The sequence below is a fragment of the Arvicola amphibius genome, chromosome 12 (assembly GCF_903992535.2).
Source record: "Arvicola amphibius chromosome 12, mArvAmp1.2, whole genome shotgun sequence".
NCBI classification, from domain to species: Eukaryota; Metazoa; Chordata; class Mammalia; order Rodentia; family Cricetidae; genus Arvicola; species Arvicola amphibius.
In genome coordinates, this window is record NC_052058.2 from 101,649,122 (window position 1) to 101,667,069 (window position 17,948).

At 46.1% G+C, this 17,948-nt stretch overlaps 1 protein-coding gene across 1 annotated transcript in view; it reads right to left on the reverse strand.

The window, feature by feature from the left end:
* Clasp1 (cytoplasmic linker associated protein 1) overlaps positions 1-17,948 on the reverse strand; it is a 212,633-nt gene that overhangs the window by 75,922 nt on the left and 118,763 nt on the right. The window contains exons 12-21 of the mRNA XM_038349426.1: positions 17,619-17,764; positions 16,568-16,703; positions 15,527-15,597; positions 14,983-15,042; positions 13,282-13,359; positions 12,133-12,300; positions 11,561-11,610; positions 10,725-10,895; positions 8,917-8,964; positions 1,746-1,853 (exon numbers count right to left, since the gene is read on the reverse strand). Coding sequence (XP_038205354.1) covers positions 1,746-1,853; positions 8,917-8,964; positions 10,725-10,895; positions 11,561-11,610; positions 12,133-12,300; positions 13,282-13,359; positions 14,983-15,042; positions 15,527-15,597; positions 16,568-16,703; positions 17,619-17,764 — 1,036 coding nt within the window. The remainder of the gene's footprint in view (positions 1-1,745; positions 1,854-8,916; positions 8,965-10,724; positions 10,896-11,560; positions 11,611-12,132; positions 12,301-13,281; positions 13,360-14,982; positions 15,043-15,526; positions 15,598-16,567; positions 16,704-17,618; positions 17,765-17,948) is intronic.

A 17,948-nucleotide genomic window follows, 5' to 3' on the forward strand; every position in this document is an offset into this window, starting at 1 on the left:
AAATCATTGTAAAAGTCAGTAATGCACATTATTATGAAGAACTATCCCAAGACTTGAACATGAAATAAACTATTAAGCTATGTCAAGGGCAAAAAGAAATGCATTTCAAACTCTAGAATTTGGACATACAGAAAAATGCAGAGAGATTAAGCATAAACAGAGAAATTAATATTGCACAAAGAGCACGGCTGAGGGAGAGTGCCAATGACGACAATGGAAGGGCAAGAAGAGAACGGCTTACCACCAGCGGGGTTAGCAGATCTGGATCCTTCGTTAGGAGAGCAGACCAAAGGACAGGCAAAAAGTGGATTAAAAGACAATAACACAATACAGAAAGTCAGCATGCAACACAGCATGAACGGTTTGTTCCCAAGCACAGTAGCAAAACCGCTACTGTTCCGAGGGTGCTTTGTTTTGCACATAGCACACAGTTTTAGCATCTGTCCCAGGTCTGTTTGTGAAACACCCATCTACAACGTGTCCCAGCTTAAGAGATCTGTTTCCCAGAGCACACCTCCTCAGCTTTCAGCAAGAGGGATACAAGCAGAACCTGGTCACCTGTGCCCACCTCCATCTTTAACAAGATGCCGGTGGCCAGAAGAATAGTGCTAAGAACTGTTTTCACTCTTGACTGGCTATGACTTTCCTTATCTTCAAATATGTAAAGCATTTCAATCCTTAAGGGTCTTAAATCTAGAATTGACAAACATACTTCATATCAAACCAGGAGTATAAATGTCGCATGCCCACGTTTGCAATATAAATATATTTACCTCATTCAAATCGTTATTAAAATAATGAATCTGTACGTTTAAGTCTGGGTTGTAGGGTCAATTATGTGCTACTATTTAGTGGCTTCTGTTCCTGTGAGTACAATCTGGCCAAAGTGGACCTGATGAGTCTCAAGGTCCAGGTCAGTATGTTCCTGAGCTTTAAGACTTAAGCCTCTCCTACTCTCCTAAATCCCCTAGAGAAGCAATTTTCACCTCCTTCTAAAGTCAGGTGACATTTGGATTTCTAAAACCAGAGAGACACAGCACTAACGCAGCTGGGGTGAGGAACCTGGTAGAGGACACAGCCAAGAGCTAACAAAAAAGAAACGTAAGATTTCCCTCAACCCCCATTTCCCACAGAAAATCATACTGCAAAATGAATTCATAACAGGCAAATTTTGACTTGAGAGATTTCAGGGAGTAAAATCTATTTTAATTTCTAATGCTATCAACGTGTGTGTGTGTGTGTGTGTGTGTGTGTGTGGTGTGTATGCGCGCGCGTGTGCATGTGTTATATGCTCCTGCATATGCAAGTGTGTGTGGAGGCCAGAAAAGGATGCTGGATGCTGGATGCCTTCTTCAGCCACTACCTTTTGTTTTCAGATAGGGTCTTTCACTGGGATCTGAGGCTCACCAATTAGACCAGACTGGTTGACCAGCAAGCCCCAGGGATCCAGCTGTCTCCATCTCCCCAGTGCTGGGATTACAGGTATGTGACAGCACAGCCAGATGTTTATGTGGGGACTGGAAATCCAAACTCAGGTTCTCAAGCACTTTAGACAGAGTCATCAACTAGCCCATGAAATATGAAGCCCTTGAGAAGGAGACCAAAGCATGCTTGGAATGTCCACTCTGTAAGCCTACCTAGCAATGTGGTCACATAGTGTCTCAGAGCCGCTGCAAGTCTGTCCAGCTATGGGATGTGCTACTAAGGGAAGCTAAAGTAACCAAAGCATAAAACACACTGCTTACGCTGAGACTGTGAAACCACTTTGGCGCGACTGCGGCCCCGGCTATCCGAGGGTGTGGAGGTGACATTGGTGGCACTCCCAGAGCTCTGCCGTCTGGTGCGGATCCGACCTGGAGGATACAGCAAAAACGGTGTTTTCATAACATCTTCAGCTAGTGTGACCTATGTAAGAACCCACACCACAAGCACAGGGCACTGACGCAGCTGACAACGCAGGAAGCAGGGGCTTCTGTCAGCCAAGCCCCCATGAGAGTTAGACACCAGTAGGATGAGCAGGGATGAATGTGGTTTTGAATTCTCCACAAGGCTTCTCTACATTCAAGGAAGCCCGAAATGCCTTTCTCCATAGGCCAGCTAGAACTGGACATGACTGACACCTCCCCAGCATCAGAGGAAGAATGCAGGAACAAGTCCTGAGGTTTGAAGAAGGTTTGAGAAAGTGCAGCATTGAGGTGGAAAGAAGAGGAGAACCAGTGACCTTTAGTAAAGTTTTAAGACAAAAGCTGGGTACGGTGGCACACGCCTGTGATCCCAGCACTTGGGAGGTGAGACGGGAGGGTGAGAGGAGTTCAGCCACTCTTGGCTACACAGTAAATCTGAGGCCAGTCTGGGCTGCATTTGCTACTGGATATTTACTAAAAGGCTGCATTATTTATTCTACTGAGAACTATGCTCTATCTCTGTCAATTATACAGTGATGTATAGACAAGAAAGGGCAACCAGGGGAGAAGCACATCCAGTACCACACGCCTGACATAGGTGTCTGTCCGAGGGCCAGCTGTCTAGCCTCCAAGAACCTCTGCTTTCTGTAGGCGCCCAGCAAAACCAAGGTGATCAGGCAAAATGAATATGGAAAAGCAATCTATTTTAAAGTTATTACAAGCAGAATATTCAGGGCACATATAGAAATTTTTTTTTAAAAAAAATGAATACCTATCCCCACAAAGCTGGAAGAATTAAATCCCTCTTGGAGGATTCTCACTCCCCAGCATTCGGTAATACGGTCCTAAGGCCGGTTTTCAGGAATCTCAAATTTCTTTCTTTCTTTCAAGATAAATATACTTGTGTGATCAAGAAACATATGATAGTTTTGCATATTTAACATTAAATAATAGTGGGATTTTAAAATACATTGCTTTACTCAACAACTTATTTGTGAGTACACTTGTGGAATGGATTTTCCATATGGACCAAGGAGAGAGTTTACCTTTTCCAGATGTCTAATTCTCAAATAAGTCTCTACAACTCTTTTCTTACTAATCTACAATGCCTCTCTTTCTCAAAGTTCTACTTCAGCTTTATACTCAGGCAAAGGTACTTTAATTACAAAAAGTACTTTTAGGTTTTATTTTGTTAACATATAATGTATCATTCACATATATGTATATGTACACACACGAACACACATGCATACACACACACATACTGTTTCTTGAGACAGGGCCTTGTTAGATAGTCCAAGTTGACCTGGTATTTGTTATATAGTCCAGACTGACCTCAAACTCACAGCAATTCTCCTGCCTCAAACTCCTGAGTCCTGGGATTTACAGTCATATGCTACCACACATGGCTTTTAATCATGACATTATGACCTTAAGTTTAGGACTTTTGCTAGATGGATTAATTTGTATGTAGAGCTGGGGTTACAAAATAAGCCAGCTATCAATTTTTTTTCTAATTACACATTTTCACTTATCTGCCTTCATTGTATTGCCTTATTCATGTAACACAAAGCAAAACAAGAAGCAATGAAGTACTATTGCCTCAAAAGAGATTTTTTTCAAAATGCTGGATTTAGGGGTACAACTTATTGACATACTATACAGTAAGGCCTGGGGGTTCAGTCTCCTCCCCCTGACACACATGCCCACAAAGTGCCCTCGTCTTTTTTCCCAGTAAAGTTGCCTTTTGCTGACCAGTGATGAAGGCATATGAATCCTGTCTGTACGGCAGATTCATGCTGGCGAATGTCCACAGGCCCCAGGGTTTTGCTAATTCCACCTGGGCCTGTAGTCATGGTGTCTGGAGCAGTGACTGCATTGCTTACTCTGGATTGGCCGGGTGTTCTCAACCATGAGGATCGTTTTGGCCACTAAATTCTATGTTTTTCACTCAGTAGAAAAACGCAAATTTCTATTTCTTTTGAACAGCTAGAGTAGGTATTTCATACTCACAACCGCCTCTAAAGACCTGAGTGCTCGTGCATGCAGGGCCTTCGGCCTGTCGTCTCCTACCTGGCACAGACCCAAGAGTGGCCCCTCCTGTGAAAACTCAAGAGTCCTCATAGGAACTGCAAACACAAATCACTTAGTTCTACAGCAAGGGGTGTCTCAAACCCCACAACAGAGATGGGACCTTCTGCTTACTGTATGTCCAGAGCTCGGTGACAAAGAATTGGAAGACTGTTTTCTCCATGAAAGACACTGAAGACGGCAAGACGATCTGAAGATAGGTTTTCTGCATCTACCTTCTCATGGCCCTGTCAATGCTGGCTGGCTTCGGGCCAATGTCTTGCACCTTGTGTGAATTCAAGGTCTGGTTTTCTGTGTGCTTTGGCCTCCCACTGCTATGCTACAGGGGCAGCCTGAAAAGGCCTCCTGTTGTTTTTGAACTTTTTACTTTTGGGGGAAGTAGCTACATAATTTGAAGGTTCTCTGTTGTGCTGTGTTCAGATATGGGTGTCTCCTTCACAGGAAGAGGAACTGGTTTCTACTCTAATTAGTTGGCAATTATAAGTGCCTGGATGTGTTTTAAAGGAAAAACACAAAATGTTTTGTGGTCTTCAAGAGAATCACAGCTACTGAACAAACACAGCAAACCACAAGAAAATACTCCAATTGTGTACTATGAGTAAATGACAGAAAACCATGAGACAATACTTCAATTGCGTACCACGAGTGACAGAGAACACACTTCAATTGCGTACCACGAGTAAGTGACAGAGAACACACTTCAATTGTGTACCACGAGTGACAGAGAACAAACTTCAATTGTGTACCACAAGTAAGTGACAGGGACAAGACAAGTGTGGAAGGGGACGAAGCCAGCCTGAGAATAAAGTAAATAACTGCATAACAATGAAGGAAAAACTGTAGAGTTGGAGGAGCCAAGGATGCAGCAACTGTATATAAAAAGAGAAGAGCAGACACTGGGAGAAGCAGGGAATTTAGGAAGAGTTAAGTCTTCAGCTTTCATGGAATCAGGGGAGAATAGTCCAGTTTCACAGCATTCTAACACTGCTAAGAGTTCTCATTCAGTCGTGCTTTCATCCTTCTGGAAAAGACCCTAAAACATGGAAGCCCAAGTTGTGTTCTAAGTCTCCCTTACAGGTGTGGCTCTCAACAGTCAATTCAGCCCAAAGCTTCTTAATCCACGGACCCATAACTAAACGGGGGACTGTGAAAAAACGGAACAGTAAAAAAGTTGTTGAACAGTCAAACCAAAAATTGAATTCACAGTCAAACTCATAATGAAGCCCCTAGCAGCGCTCAATTATCTGACTCTTGTATGGCGAGAGCTGTAATGTTATTTTCGTTATTTTTTTTAATATACAAACTTCTCTGCTCTTACAGAAACATTAAAAAAGTAAAGATTTCTCACATTTTCTTACCATCACCTCTCTGTGGAGTGCGCTGGTGAGACTGTCTGACTGGACTGGTTGTTTTAGAGTGTCTGATTCTAAGGATGACTGCTGACTTGCTGACTTGATCAGCTAAAGTCTTGCCCAATGAATCTCCACTTGGAGTTAGGACAGAATTTGTGATGATTTCTACAGTGGCTCCAGACATACTTATGCCATCTTGTCCAATGGAAAGCGGCGACCTATGCAGCGATCAGTCAACTCAGAAAAGTGCTGACAGTGGTCTCTGTTCTGCACTACGATTATCCAGTCACGATTTCATTCTTTACAGAAAACTAAACGAGTCCATTTGCCTCATTTGTATACAAATGGGCTTCTTTCCCCATCAAAACCAAACTAAAGCCGGGCGGTGGTGGCGCACGCCTTTAATCCCAGCACCCGGGAGGCAGAGGCAGGCGGATCTCTGTGAGTTTGAGACCAGCCTGGTCTACAAGAGCTAGTTCCAGGACAGGCTCCAAAGCCACAGAGAAACCCTGTCTCGAAAAACCAAAAATAAATAAATAAATAAATAAATAAATAAAAAAACAAAACCAAACTAAAATTTAAGCTCTTTTTCCTAAGTAATTTTTTAGTACAATCTTAATTCAGCAAAAGTTAAGCTAACATGGCTGTGTGTGTTTCAGGTGCATGTGAGTGTGTGTGCACACGCATGTGGAAGCCTGAGGTTGATGCAGTGTCTTCCTTAATTGAGTCAGGGTCTCTCAACTGAACCCAGAGCTTGCTGATTCAGCTGGTGAAGCTGCCAACTCCATCTAGGTAGCCCACCTGTCTCCCAAGAGCTGGGACTGCAGGCAGACCGACGGCTGCGTCCGGCTGACTTTTGTGTGTGTGCTGAGGATCTCAACTCCGCTCCTCACACCTGAGCAGTAACCGCTTTGCCCACACTGAGCCATCCCTCCGTGCCCTAATATGTCCTTTGGCCACCACACTTAATCTGACTTTCTTGGTAGTTGTTGTTTTGACACAGGTCTCTCTCTGTAGCATGGGTTGGCCTTGAACTTGCTTCAATCCTCTTTGCTCAGCCTCTCAAGTACTAAATATAGGATTGTGCCACCATACCCAGTTTACCTAGTTTGGCTTCTTTCTTTTGTCTCGGGCATTAGAGATTGTAAAATATTTACTATGTTTAAAGGCTCACAGCTGGGAACCTAGCTCAGCGGTAAAGTAGTTGCTCCTGTGCTCACACAAACACTCGAGTGTGCACACATACCAATAAATAAATGTAACTCAAAACAATTTTAAGCCTATTTTTCTATTTTCCTTTTTGACTCCTGAGAACCTAGACTATGGCCTCAGGAACAGTAAAACTGAGAAAGTATCTCAGCTGGCAAAATGCTGGCTCAGCGCTCAGAAGCCTGACTTGATTTCCAGCACTGATGAACGCGGGCCGGGCGCAGTGGTGCACAACTGAAACCCCAGCCTCATTTGGGAGGAGGATCAGACCATCAGGTCAACTTTGGCTAGATAGAGAGTTTGAGGCCTGTGTGGGCAACATGAGGCCCTATCTCCAAACAAAATGAAAGTATACATAAGAATACTCTGCTGGGGTGGGGACAAGAGTTCAGTGGTTAAGTACTTGCCGTATAAATGTGTCAAGCTGAGCTCAGTCCCCAGGGTTCCACATGACGGAAGGACAGAACTGACTCCCCTGGGAACTGCCCACCACTTGCCCCACAGCACACAAACCTGCACTCATACACACAGACTATACAAACACTAATAAGGAAACTTTACAAACTACAGAGAGCTGCCCTGCTCAAACCTAGGCTCCTTTACATGGTAGCCACTTCACAACTACAAACTGCAGAGACTGTTCTCCACTGCTGCAGGCAGGGTCTGGAGGTCTGGAGCCGAGCCACTGTCTCAAACAGGCAGCACTTCACACGCAACTGTGGAAGCAGTATCCTGCTTTCTCCCCAGAAATCCTGGGAAAGGGTATGGGGTCTACCAGCTGATAATGTAAGGCACCGTTAGCGCAGTGCACCGGCTGGGTCCCAAGGACAAAGAACAAGGCAAGAACTCAGCAAGAGCTTCTCGGCCTAGAATGTGGATCATGGGGAAGTGGACATGCTCGTTTCTCTCCGTGATGTGGACTGCAGAGCTCGGCAGAGAAGGCTCTTATCATGTGACTGGCAAGAGGATCGGTGTGCGCAAATGAACAAACGGGCACATGACAGTGACACAAATAAAACAGTGTCCCATACTTCAACAGTGTTCTTCATAGGAGAGAACACACCATTAAATAAAACAGTGTCCCATACTTCAACAGTGTTCTTCATAGGAGAGAACACACCATTAAATAAAACAGTGTCCCATACTTCAACAGTGTTCTTCATAGGAGAGAACACACCATTAAATAAAACAGTGTCCCATACTTCAACAGTGTTCTTCATAGGAGAGAACACATCATTAAATAAAACAGTGTCCCATACTTCAACAGTGTTCTTCATAGGAGAGAACACACCATTAAATAAAACAGTGTCCCATACTTCAACAGTGTTCTTCATAGGAGAAAACACACCATTAAATAAAACAGTGTCCCATACTTCAACAGTGTTCTTCATAGGAGAGAACACACCATTAAATAAAACAGTGTCCCATACTTCAACAGTGTTCTTCATAGGAGAAAACACACCATTAAAAAATGTTTTTATAGCTCAGTAGAAAAATTTCACCAGCATTGAACCCGAGAGGCCCAGAAAGCAGAGAGAAGAGAGTGGAGGTCATGTTGGGGCTTCATGAGCAATACCCCGGGCAGCGGCACACAGGTGGTGTCCGATGTCCCCAGTGTGGCCGCAGCGTTCTCACCCCCCTCAGCGCACTTCCGTGCCCAGTTCAGCAGAACAGAGATTAAACGAGAAAGGGGAAGAACCGAGGTGGAGGGAGGGCTAGGAGCCGCTGGAGACAGAATGAAGAAGAGGGTGGGGACATCGTGCAACACATCATGCAGGGACCTCAGTGAGGACACGTGGGCACCAGGAAGCACTCGGTGGGAACAAAGGACCAGAGAGACACACACCTCAATCACAGAAACAAACCGCTTACCCTCCGCTTTAGTGGTAGTACCGTCTTTAAGCCAATTAAAAAACAAGGGAGGGGACAACAGGGAACAGTTAGTAACATTCAGGAAATTAAAAAGCAGAATGTTATTAGCTACTAAAAAAGCAAAATGTATACTTTAAAACAAAGCCAAAAGGGAAACACATTCAAACGCAGAGCAGAGCTGAAAGCCAGCGAAGTGTACCCTCACCAGGAGTTAGCTCAGTCTGCAGTAACACAATTTGCCTTTGGAAAGCAAAACAGAACAGTGGCCCAGAGTTGTGTCATAGTCGACAAGCATGACTCGGGACCTCTGTTTTGTCTGCACCATTCTCGGAAGTTCCCACTCCCTGAAAGTTCTAAAAGAAGGGCGTAGAGTAGCGACTAGTTGAGGTTCTACAGTCACCCCAGAGCAGAATCGAGTGAGAAGCTGAGAGGCTGTAGCAAGGCCTATCCCGACTACACGCCCAGCAGCACAGCTGTCCCTTCGGTACCTGCATCCAGGCCTACGTACTCCAAGTCTTCCCTCATGTGTCTGGACTCTAGAAGTTTGGAAAACGGTTATCAGCTTTAATGCTCCACTGTGACGAGTCAAGTGCTGCGGTCAGACCTACGTGGGACCTGGGCGCAGTCTCAACTGTGTACTACTTCGCTTTTGGTGGAGGAGCCGGTGGAGGAGGGGCAAAATCAAGGACACTGGAGGTATAATTCTTAAGGGGAAGGGGGAGAACAGTGAAGCTGCAGTCTTGCCTGGAGAGGACGCCCTGCACTGAGAATGTCCTCAGGGCTGCTGAAGGCTCATTTGTTGTCACCAGACCAAACTCTGAGTTTCCATCAGCACTGAGGAAATCTAACCAGGCCTCAACTAAATACCCCAGATGTGTACAAGTCAACAGTGATCCCGGATATGCCACTAAAGGTTGGCATGAAGTCAGTCAGGCAAATGCTAACTAAAAATACTAACAGTAGGCCATTACTATGGGAGGCAGAGGCAAGATGATCTCTGTGAGCTGGAGGCCAGCTTGGTCTACACAGTGAGTTCCAGGCTAGCTGGGGCGATACAGTAGGGCCCTGTCTCAAAAACAAAAACAAAACAAAACAAACAAAAAACAAAAGTAAAAGTAAGTCAAAAGTATTGACACCCTGGTAATACCTAGATTACAGCTTGTTCACCATGGGAGGGAACAGCCCTGGTTTCTCCCTTCACCCAATATTACAAAACAATACCTTAAGACGTATATATTATTGGGTAGTAGTTACCATGGGGAAGAAGATTGCCCATGCTGGGTCTCTTTTCAAGAGAATGTCTGAGTTCAGGAAAATTGGAGTGCCTGAACACACGGTTCCAGGACACACACTGTCTCAGGTTGGTAGGGTTCTTATTTCAACTCTACTTTCTTCTGCCTTGAAGGGCAATCATTTACAAAGGACCTTCAGGCAATTCTACCCACCCTCGACATGTGCCCGAGCCAGATGGCTACCATCACCATGAGGTCACTGGCATAAAAACAGACTCAAAGCTTGGACAGCCTGCTCACTGGGACAGAGAGAACAAGGGGCACCTTCTTTGGCTACCATCCTGTCCCCATGCTTCCAGTCTCAAAGCACTTTAGAACTGGCAGTGACCTTGAAATTCCTAATGGGCCACGTGAGTAACTTGGTTCTGGTGTTAAACTTAAGCTAAGTCCTCTGGTTTGGGGACTGAATGACTATCTTGGCATTTACGAAAATATAATGAAAACACCACCAGCCCAGAACAGAGAGGGTGTTCATTGTCTGCTGGCAGGAAAGAAAGCATCTACCATTAAGTTAGATACCAGAAATTTGGGAACTAATCAGAAACAATCCTTTGGAGCAGTCACTGGAGTATGGGTGTACTCGCCTCAGGAAACATGTAGGCACAACACTTGCATGACTGTGCTTAAGTTAGTTAAAGGTCCATTCATTCAGAGCCCTGTTACCCCTCCCCCACTAAGAGATACTCAACTACAGGGCCCGTAAGTCCTCATTGACCATCTGGCTCTGTCCCCACCAGTGGGGAGGGGAAAGCCAGTGCTGGCTTGGGTACGGGCACAAGGCCCGCACAGCCTGAAAGCACACCTGCTTTACAGAACAGGCTGATGTTCGAGAGAAAGGGGACACTGGATAAGACACTGGGCAGAGGATGGCTGGGAACTATCCCTTAGTACCATTACTTGGACTTTAGCCCACCCTGCAACAGTGAGGCTCCCCTCAGCCAGAGGCCTGTAATCTGCTGAGACCAGGGTCACTGGGGCAGGGGGACAGGAGGGAGCCTGGTTACCTAAAGATGCATAGGACCCTGGAGGCAACGCTGCTGCAGAGCTGAAGGCGGTGGAGCCCGAGGATGAGGAGACTTTGGATTTGGCACTGGCTGCTGCATTCACGTCAATATCACTTCGAGATCGCTGGAGGGATCCTGTCGTTGACACAGATTTGGTACTAACTGTAGAGGCTTTAGTGGAAAAGAAGAGAGGTCAGGAAGGACTGAGCACATGGGATTTCAAACACATCCTGTTACATGCTGCTGCTCTGCTTAGCTTAGAGACAAACACTAAGTTGTAACTTATGTTGGTGTCCATGGGCGGAAGGAAATACCTCACTGTCCTCAAGACGGGTTCATGCAATGCAAAGAAAGACACAGTAAGCATGCATGTGGGGTACCTACTTCTGTTCCAGTCCTAGGAACAGAAAACTATTGGTCTAAGGTTATGGCTACATATGAAATAAAGTTAAGTGTTCCCATCCAGCTATGCCGTCTCTGGAAACACACCCTTTCCCAGCTTCTAAGAGCCGCCAGACTGCTGCCCTCACTCTCCCTTTATGTGAGCGTAGGAGCAAAAGGACTGGTGGCTGCGGGGTGTGTGTGTGTGTGTGTGTGTGTGTGTCACAGAGCCTGACCTCTGTCTGCCTAGCCATCCGGACAATGTCAACAACTGGTCTGGTGTAGTGGAGCCCTGCCGAGGAGCCAGAGATGGCAGGGTACATAAGCCCAGCTGAGTGGGGCTGAGTGCAGGCTCCAGCTTCCTGTCACTAAACGCAGCCTCAGGAGATGAGCAGCCAGCCCGGGGCAGGAACAGCCGGTTCAGTGACTCTGTGGTTCTGTGGCTGATCTCTTACCTCTGGATGTAGTGCTGCCGGTGGGACTTCTCTTGGCAGAAAGGGGCCGGCTGCAAAATGCACACACATGCGCGTTACCAAAAGTGTACTTTATCTGCAGTGACACAACACAGCGAAGTGTGCCCGTGGAGAATGCCCAGGGTCTTCAGAACTTTTAGGCATTACTTTACCAACCTCACATCTGACAGAGTGCTACCATTATGTTTGGGATGAATGACCTTTCAAACAGAACAAAACAATAACAGGGACAGAAGTCAAGTGCAAGGCAGACATGCAGGTGCAGTTCCGAGTCTTTCCAGGCCTGTCTCTGGGCAACGCTCTTTGAGGACTCCCTTAAGTGTATAGTTCACGATGCTCTTTTGCTTGCTATGCTGTGGCAGAGGAGAATGAGTCTGCGGTAGAGTCCAAGGCCACGTTTCTCACCTCCCCGACAGTATCTGACCTAGAACCAGAATCTACCTTGACAGCTGGGATGCTTTAGCAGGTACCCAGGTGAAAACAATGTGCGCTTCTGTGTAGCCAACTTTTAATAGAGCAGACTGCGCTGTGGGCGGCAAAGCCAAGGCCCTTACTTGAGACTCTCCTGAGAGCTGGACGAGGATCGGTCTGACTGAGGCAGAGACACAATGCTGTCCGAGTTCTTCAGGTGGGACTGCAGGGCCTTCTGGTAGGAGGACTCCAGCGTGTGGTACAAGTGCTCTGCTTCTCGGCTGAAGTGACTGTGGAAACCCCAGTAGCATCTAGGAAAAAGAGGAGCCGGGCTGGTCAGGACCCCGCTGAGCGCAAGTGCACCTCATGCAGCGTGTCTGGGATTCGAGGCCTCCCTTTACCTGCTAAGAGGAGCAATGGGGCACAAGGCCAGAGAGCTAACAAGGGAGGCCTCGGACAAATCCTGGCGTTACAACGTACAGCTTAAAGGCCCTTTTACTTCTTTACTGATGTGGTGGTGGGGTGGGGAGGCCACAGCACACGTGGGGGCGCAAGGAAAACTGTGGGAGTTAGTTCTCTCCTTCCACTGTCTAGGCTCCAGGGACTGAAGTCAGGTCAGCAGGCTTGGGGGCAAGCGCCTTTACAAGTTGAGCCACCTTGTTCCTCGCCAGCTTTTGACGCTGGAGAAGTAACTTAACTTCTCTGAGCTGTTGTCTCATTTATAAAATGGGAATTAAAGTTCTAACTTGGAAGTCAGTAGGCCTTCAGACCTCTGGGGAGGTAATGGACTGAGGGCCATAACCACACGCCTGAAGCGCTTTTCAGTTCCTCTGGGAGTCTGAAACTGGACATTATCACCATGACAACCCCGGCATCAGTCAACCCAACTCCCCCTCCCATAATTCATGCTTGCTTAAGTGACCATTTCATGTTTTCAAACAGGATGCCCAAGAAGAGGATTCTCTGTGGCTATCATCTCCCATGGTAACGTGGGAAGGAACACTGTTGTATGGCTCTCAACAGCTCAGTAAATGGATACAGAGTGGGAACCAGCACCACTGACCCATTCTTTCTGTTAAGTTTGAAAACAAGCATCCTATTGTCAACCTCAGTCCTATTTATATTCCGTTCCACTTAGGCAACCACCTAAAGAGCGAAACATCAACAGAAACTTAGAGAAACACGCTAAAGTTATAATTAACAACATACGCCTGATGAACCAAGGTGAGTGAGTAAGGCAAACCATACAGTGGGTTGGGTCTGAGTGCTAAAATGGGCCAAGAGCAACTTACTTTCTGGCTTCTATTCTTGCTTCAGAATCGGCATCGTGGATTCCTTTCTTTATCGTTTCCGCTAATACTGATATGTGTCTAGACATTTCGGAAAGAGAGTAGTGGTCGTCACTAAGCAGACAACTTTTAGTGGGTGAAAACAGGCTTGTGGAATCAAGTTCAAAATAACAATGAGGGTCTGGTGGCTTCAAGCCAAAGTCAGTCAAGTAAAACAGTTCAGAGGCTAAGAGCATGCCCCACCCTCCCGCCAGTCCTCTCTCCCATCCCATCCCACACTCAAAGGGTGTGGACAGCGCTACTTTTAAATCACAACGACTTCTTTGTGAACCATACTTATTTAGCTTTTGAGAAGCAAAGAAGTTCTGCACTCTTCATCCATAATCCATGTTATTCGTGGCCAGCACCTCAGTTAATGTGGCGTGCCTATCTCTTATCCCTTTGCCTTGTTAAGAGGAAGAAAAATGTTGGGCAGGATGACACAAAGATGTCTGGGACAAAGTGGCCAGTGATGTGCACATTATAATGGGAAAATCTCCTTAAACAACAAAGACAAGATTCCCCCCAAACTCTGTCCTCATAACACAAACACCATGCCTCTGCTCTGTCTTCAGTTGGCGGGCAGCCTAAGTGTCTCAAAACCAGGGCTTCCGATTAGTTGCTCAGGAGTTTGGGCTGAGTCTTAGTTTTGATTTCTATCATCACTGGGATGGATTTCCTTGCGTCTACTACCACTATGATGAAACCAACTGACAAACTGTGATGCCCATTCAAAACTGTGGCACACTTCTCCCACCTGCTGTCTCCAAACTCAGAGCGCAGGTACCTAAAACGGACAGGAGCTAAAAATATCAAAGAAAAAGAACAGCACGTGGTGGTTTAGAGATCCTGACACAGCGCTACTTTTAAATTCTGATATGTAAAAGCAGTCAGCTGCAGCCTGCCATAAAAACAGAGTGAATAGTCCTACAAGGCATCAGAAGAGGGCAGCAGTGCTCAACCCTCACTAAGCTGCAAATAGAACCTGCACCACGACTGCCCTCTACTGCGTAATAATGGTAATGCATACCGCCAGCTGGAGGCATATAAGTTGTTTCATTTTTCCTAAGACATGGCCCTTAGCCCAGGCTGGTGTTAAACTCCCAATGTATCTGAGAATGACCTTGAACTTTTGATCCTCCCTCCCTCCTCCATCTTCTCTCACTTGGGATTATAGGCACAGTTTATTTAAGACTGGGGATGGAACTGAGGGTTTCTTTTTCTTTTTTCAAAGATTTATTTATTTATTATGTACACAGTGTTCTGCCTCCATGTATGCCTACTCACCAGAAGAGGGCACCAGATTTCATTACAGATGGTTGTGAGCCACCATGTGGTTGCTGGGAATTGAACACAGGACCTCCAGAAGAGCAGTCAGTGCTCTTAACCTCTGAGCCATCTCTCTCCAGCCCCCCTCAGGGTTTCTTATATGCTAGGTAAGCACTCTACCAACTGAACTACACAAGCTATATCATACTAGTATCTGGAAGGATGACATTCCCTAAAGCTTCTCCAGTATGAAGTGGCTCACATCAGTAGAAACAATAGTCCCTTAGTGACACGTGATTCACTCCTCCCTTAGACAAGATGGGGTGGACAGCTTGCTGGGGTGCTCACCCCCAAAACTCTCAGGCCAGAGGACAGCTCTGATTCACAGGGGCTCACCTTTCCAGTGAATGTGTCTGCCATTCTTGTAAAAGCAAATCTAAAAATTCAAAACAGCGCCTGAAACATGGCAAGAAACACAGAACTTAGTAAGGTGTCTGCTGGTGAAACTAAACAGCTTTTCGCTTCAGTCAGTCAGTCTATCCTTTGAGTAGGTAAGTTTCATTTAAGGGGGAGAAGAGGAAAAGGAGGAGTAAAGAAGAATCAGAAATAAAGACTAGGCCAACAAGGTGGTTTTAAGGGACACACACACACACACACACACACACACACACACACACACACACGTACGCACGCACGCGCGCGCGCACAGTAGAAGACAACTTCTGAGAGTCCTGGGGATGAACTCAGGTGGCAAGGCCTGGCAGCAAGCACCTTACCCACTGACCATCTTGCCAGCCACAGAACATTTTACTGATTTTGGACCAAGAAGCAGCTGTTACTTAAATAAGAACGTCAAATTCGAAACTTTATCCATGGGATGCGATCTGGGGATCATCATGTTACAATTAGGAGACAATTAGGAGGAACTTTCAACACGTACCTTCTAACTGCGACAGACTTCGAGGTACAGTTGCTTGTTATGACAGGAATTAGCCGAGGGATGTGCGTGTGCTGCGGAGAGGGGTGAAAACAGGGTGAGCACTGGAAAGCAGACCGGACAAGACGCAATAGACTGACCTCACGGCACGTGGATGTTTGGTCTAAAATGTCTGTTGGAGAAGGGAGCAGAATCCCCTGAAATGTCACACATGGGCCACTAGAGAACTGGCGGAGCCAGGACAGACAACAGGATGCCATATGAATCAGTCTGGAGTCACAGCAGTCTGAGGTAGGAGGCCTAAGGCATGCTAGTAGCTGAGAGAGCGCACTCATAGGGCCTCATCATGCTGAGCCATCCTAGCACTGTCTCAATGGAAAAACACAATGGCTCTGGTTTTAATATTACAAGTAAGAGCAAACACAAACAGTAAGAATGAAAATAATACTAAACATCCTTTGGGGATAGAGCACATCCTGCAGAGTTTCAACTTTTTTATTACATTTATTTATTTACTCTGTGTATGTGCATGAGTGTGTGAGTGTGTGCGTGTGCCTGTGTATGAGGGCACATGTGCAGAAGTCAGCGGCAGCTTGTGGGAGTTGGGTCTCCCTGCACCACGTGGGTCCTGAGGGTGGCGGAGAGGGTGAACTGCTCTTCCTGAGGCACATGAGGGTCATCAACACCCAGCCGCTGCTCACATTAACGTGAGTGCTAGAAAACTCAAGCAACGAGTTCCAGTTCCCTGCCAGCTGCAATTAGTAAAATGAGCTTCAGGTAAGCAGAAGCCATACACACAAGTAGCTAACATGGAAGAACAGAAGGGATGGAGGGGAGAGAGTCGAGTACTTAGAACCAACAGCAGGCTGACAAAGGCGCGCCTGTCAGTGGCTGTGCCAACCCACAAGACACAACACAAATCACTGCTACAGGGGCAAACGGATGTCAATGGCACAGACACACCCTCAGGGGAGGGCCTGCTATATCCCATCAGCAGCGGGATCTACCACTCTTGTCCTTTATGGGGGCCCATGACACACTTACCCGAATGATTAGCCTAACAGCTACAACACCAGAAGTAGCCATAATTTTGGCACTGTTTGGGATTAAATTAAAGATAGTTGGCATAATGGCTTCAGCTCCATGATCAAACTTGTTTCCCAGAACTGACGACAGATGCCTGCAACAAGAAAGGGCAGCTGTTGTCACGTTCTCACACGCAGGGAAGCACAGAGACCCTCAACAGCTGACGGCCTCCTTCACAGTTCTCTTCGAGATAAAAGGTCGAAGACACCCCAAAATGTTCAAGCAAAGAACCTGGTGAAGCCACCAACCAACAAATGTTTCTTAACAAGTTCCAAATAAGTATTACAAGAGCAAAATCAACCCCGCCAAGACCAAAGATGTACTAATAAACATGGAGCATGAACCCAATGCTTGCCCCGACTGATTTTACTTTTGTTTTGCATATAAAACATGATGCCAGGATCTGCCTACCCTAAAACTTTATACAGTTACAATGTTTGCCAGCTGCTGCGACTATTGCTTTAATATTCTGATGCATGCAAACACAGCATTTAATTTAGCTAGAGCTAAGGCAGTATTGCAGTCCTGTTGTTCTCTCTCTCTCTCTCTCTCTCTCTCTCTCTCTCTCTCTCTCTCTCTCTCTCCAGTCCCGAGTACTGCAGGGCTCTGCACGACAGGCAGGTGCTCCAGCACTAATGGCACCCACAGGCCTGCATTTACTTCATTGCTATACCACTCTTTAAGAAACAAACACGAGGCTAACGCACATATACCCTGCAGGCTAAAGTCATGAAACGATCTCACAGACAGAATCCCATAGGATTTCATTTTTCTTTTAGTAGTACAATAGAGGCATCAGAGATATGCCAGTGAGTATAATTTAAAATCCAACACTGTACATAACTGGGAAGCAGCTACTCTACCAGTACAGACAGAAGTGTTAACAGGCTAGGGTCTTGCAGACCAGCGAGAGGTGACCCCGCTGACATGCCTGAGCAGTTATCTCTAAAGCTCAGGAGAGGCTACAGCACAGTGAGGGTGAATGGAACACATCGCAAGCAGTCCTTACCCCAGTGTGATGCAAGCTTCCCGCACTACCTGAGACCGTAGGTCCTTAGCAGAGAGTTTGAAGGCTCCATCCAGAAGACGCAAGTGTTGAAAGAAGTTATCGTACTCGGCAGCCCCAGCCAAGAGCAACGACCTCATCTTTTTTAGCTAATGGGATGAGAAAAGTCAGAGGTGAGGGAAACATTGTTAAACACTGAATCTACATAACAAAAAAGCCATCAATATAACATAAACATAAAAGTTAACTGATAATAGGAACGATTTTTTTTAAAAGAAAAGATTTGTGTGTGTAGTCATGTGTGTGTGTGTGTGTGTGTGTGTGTGTGTGTGC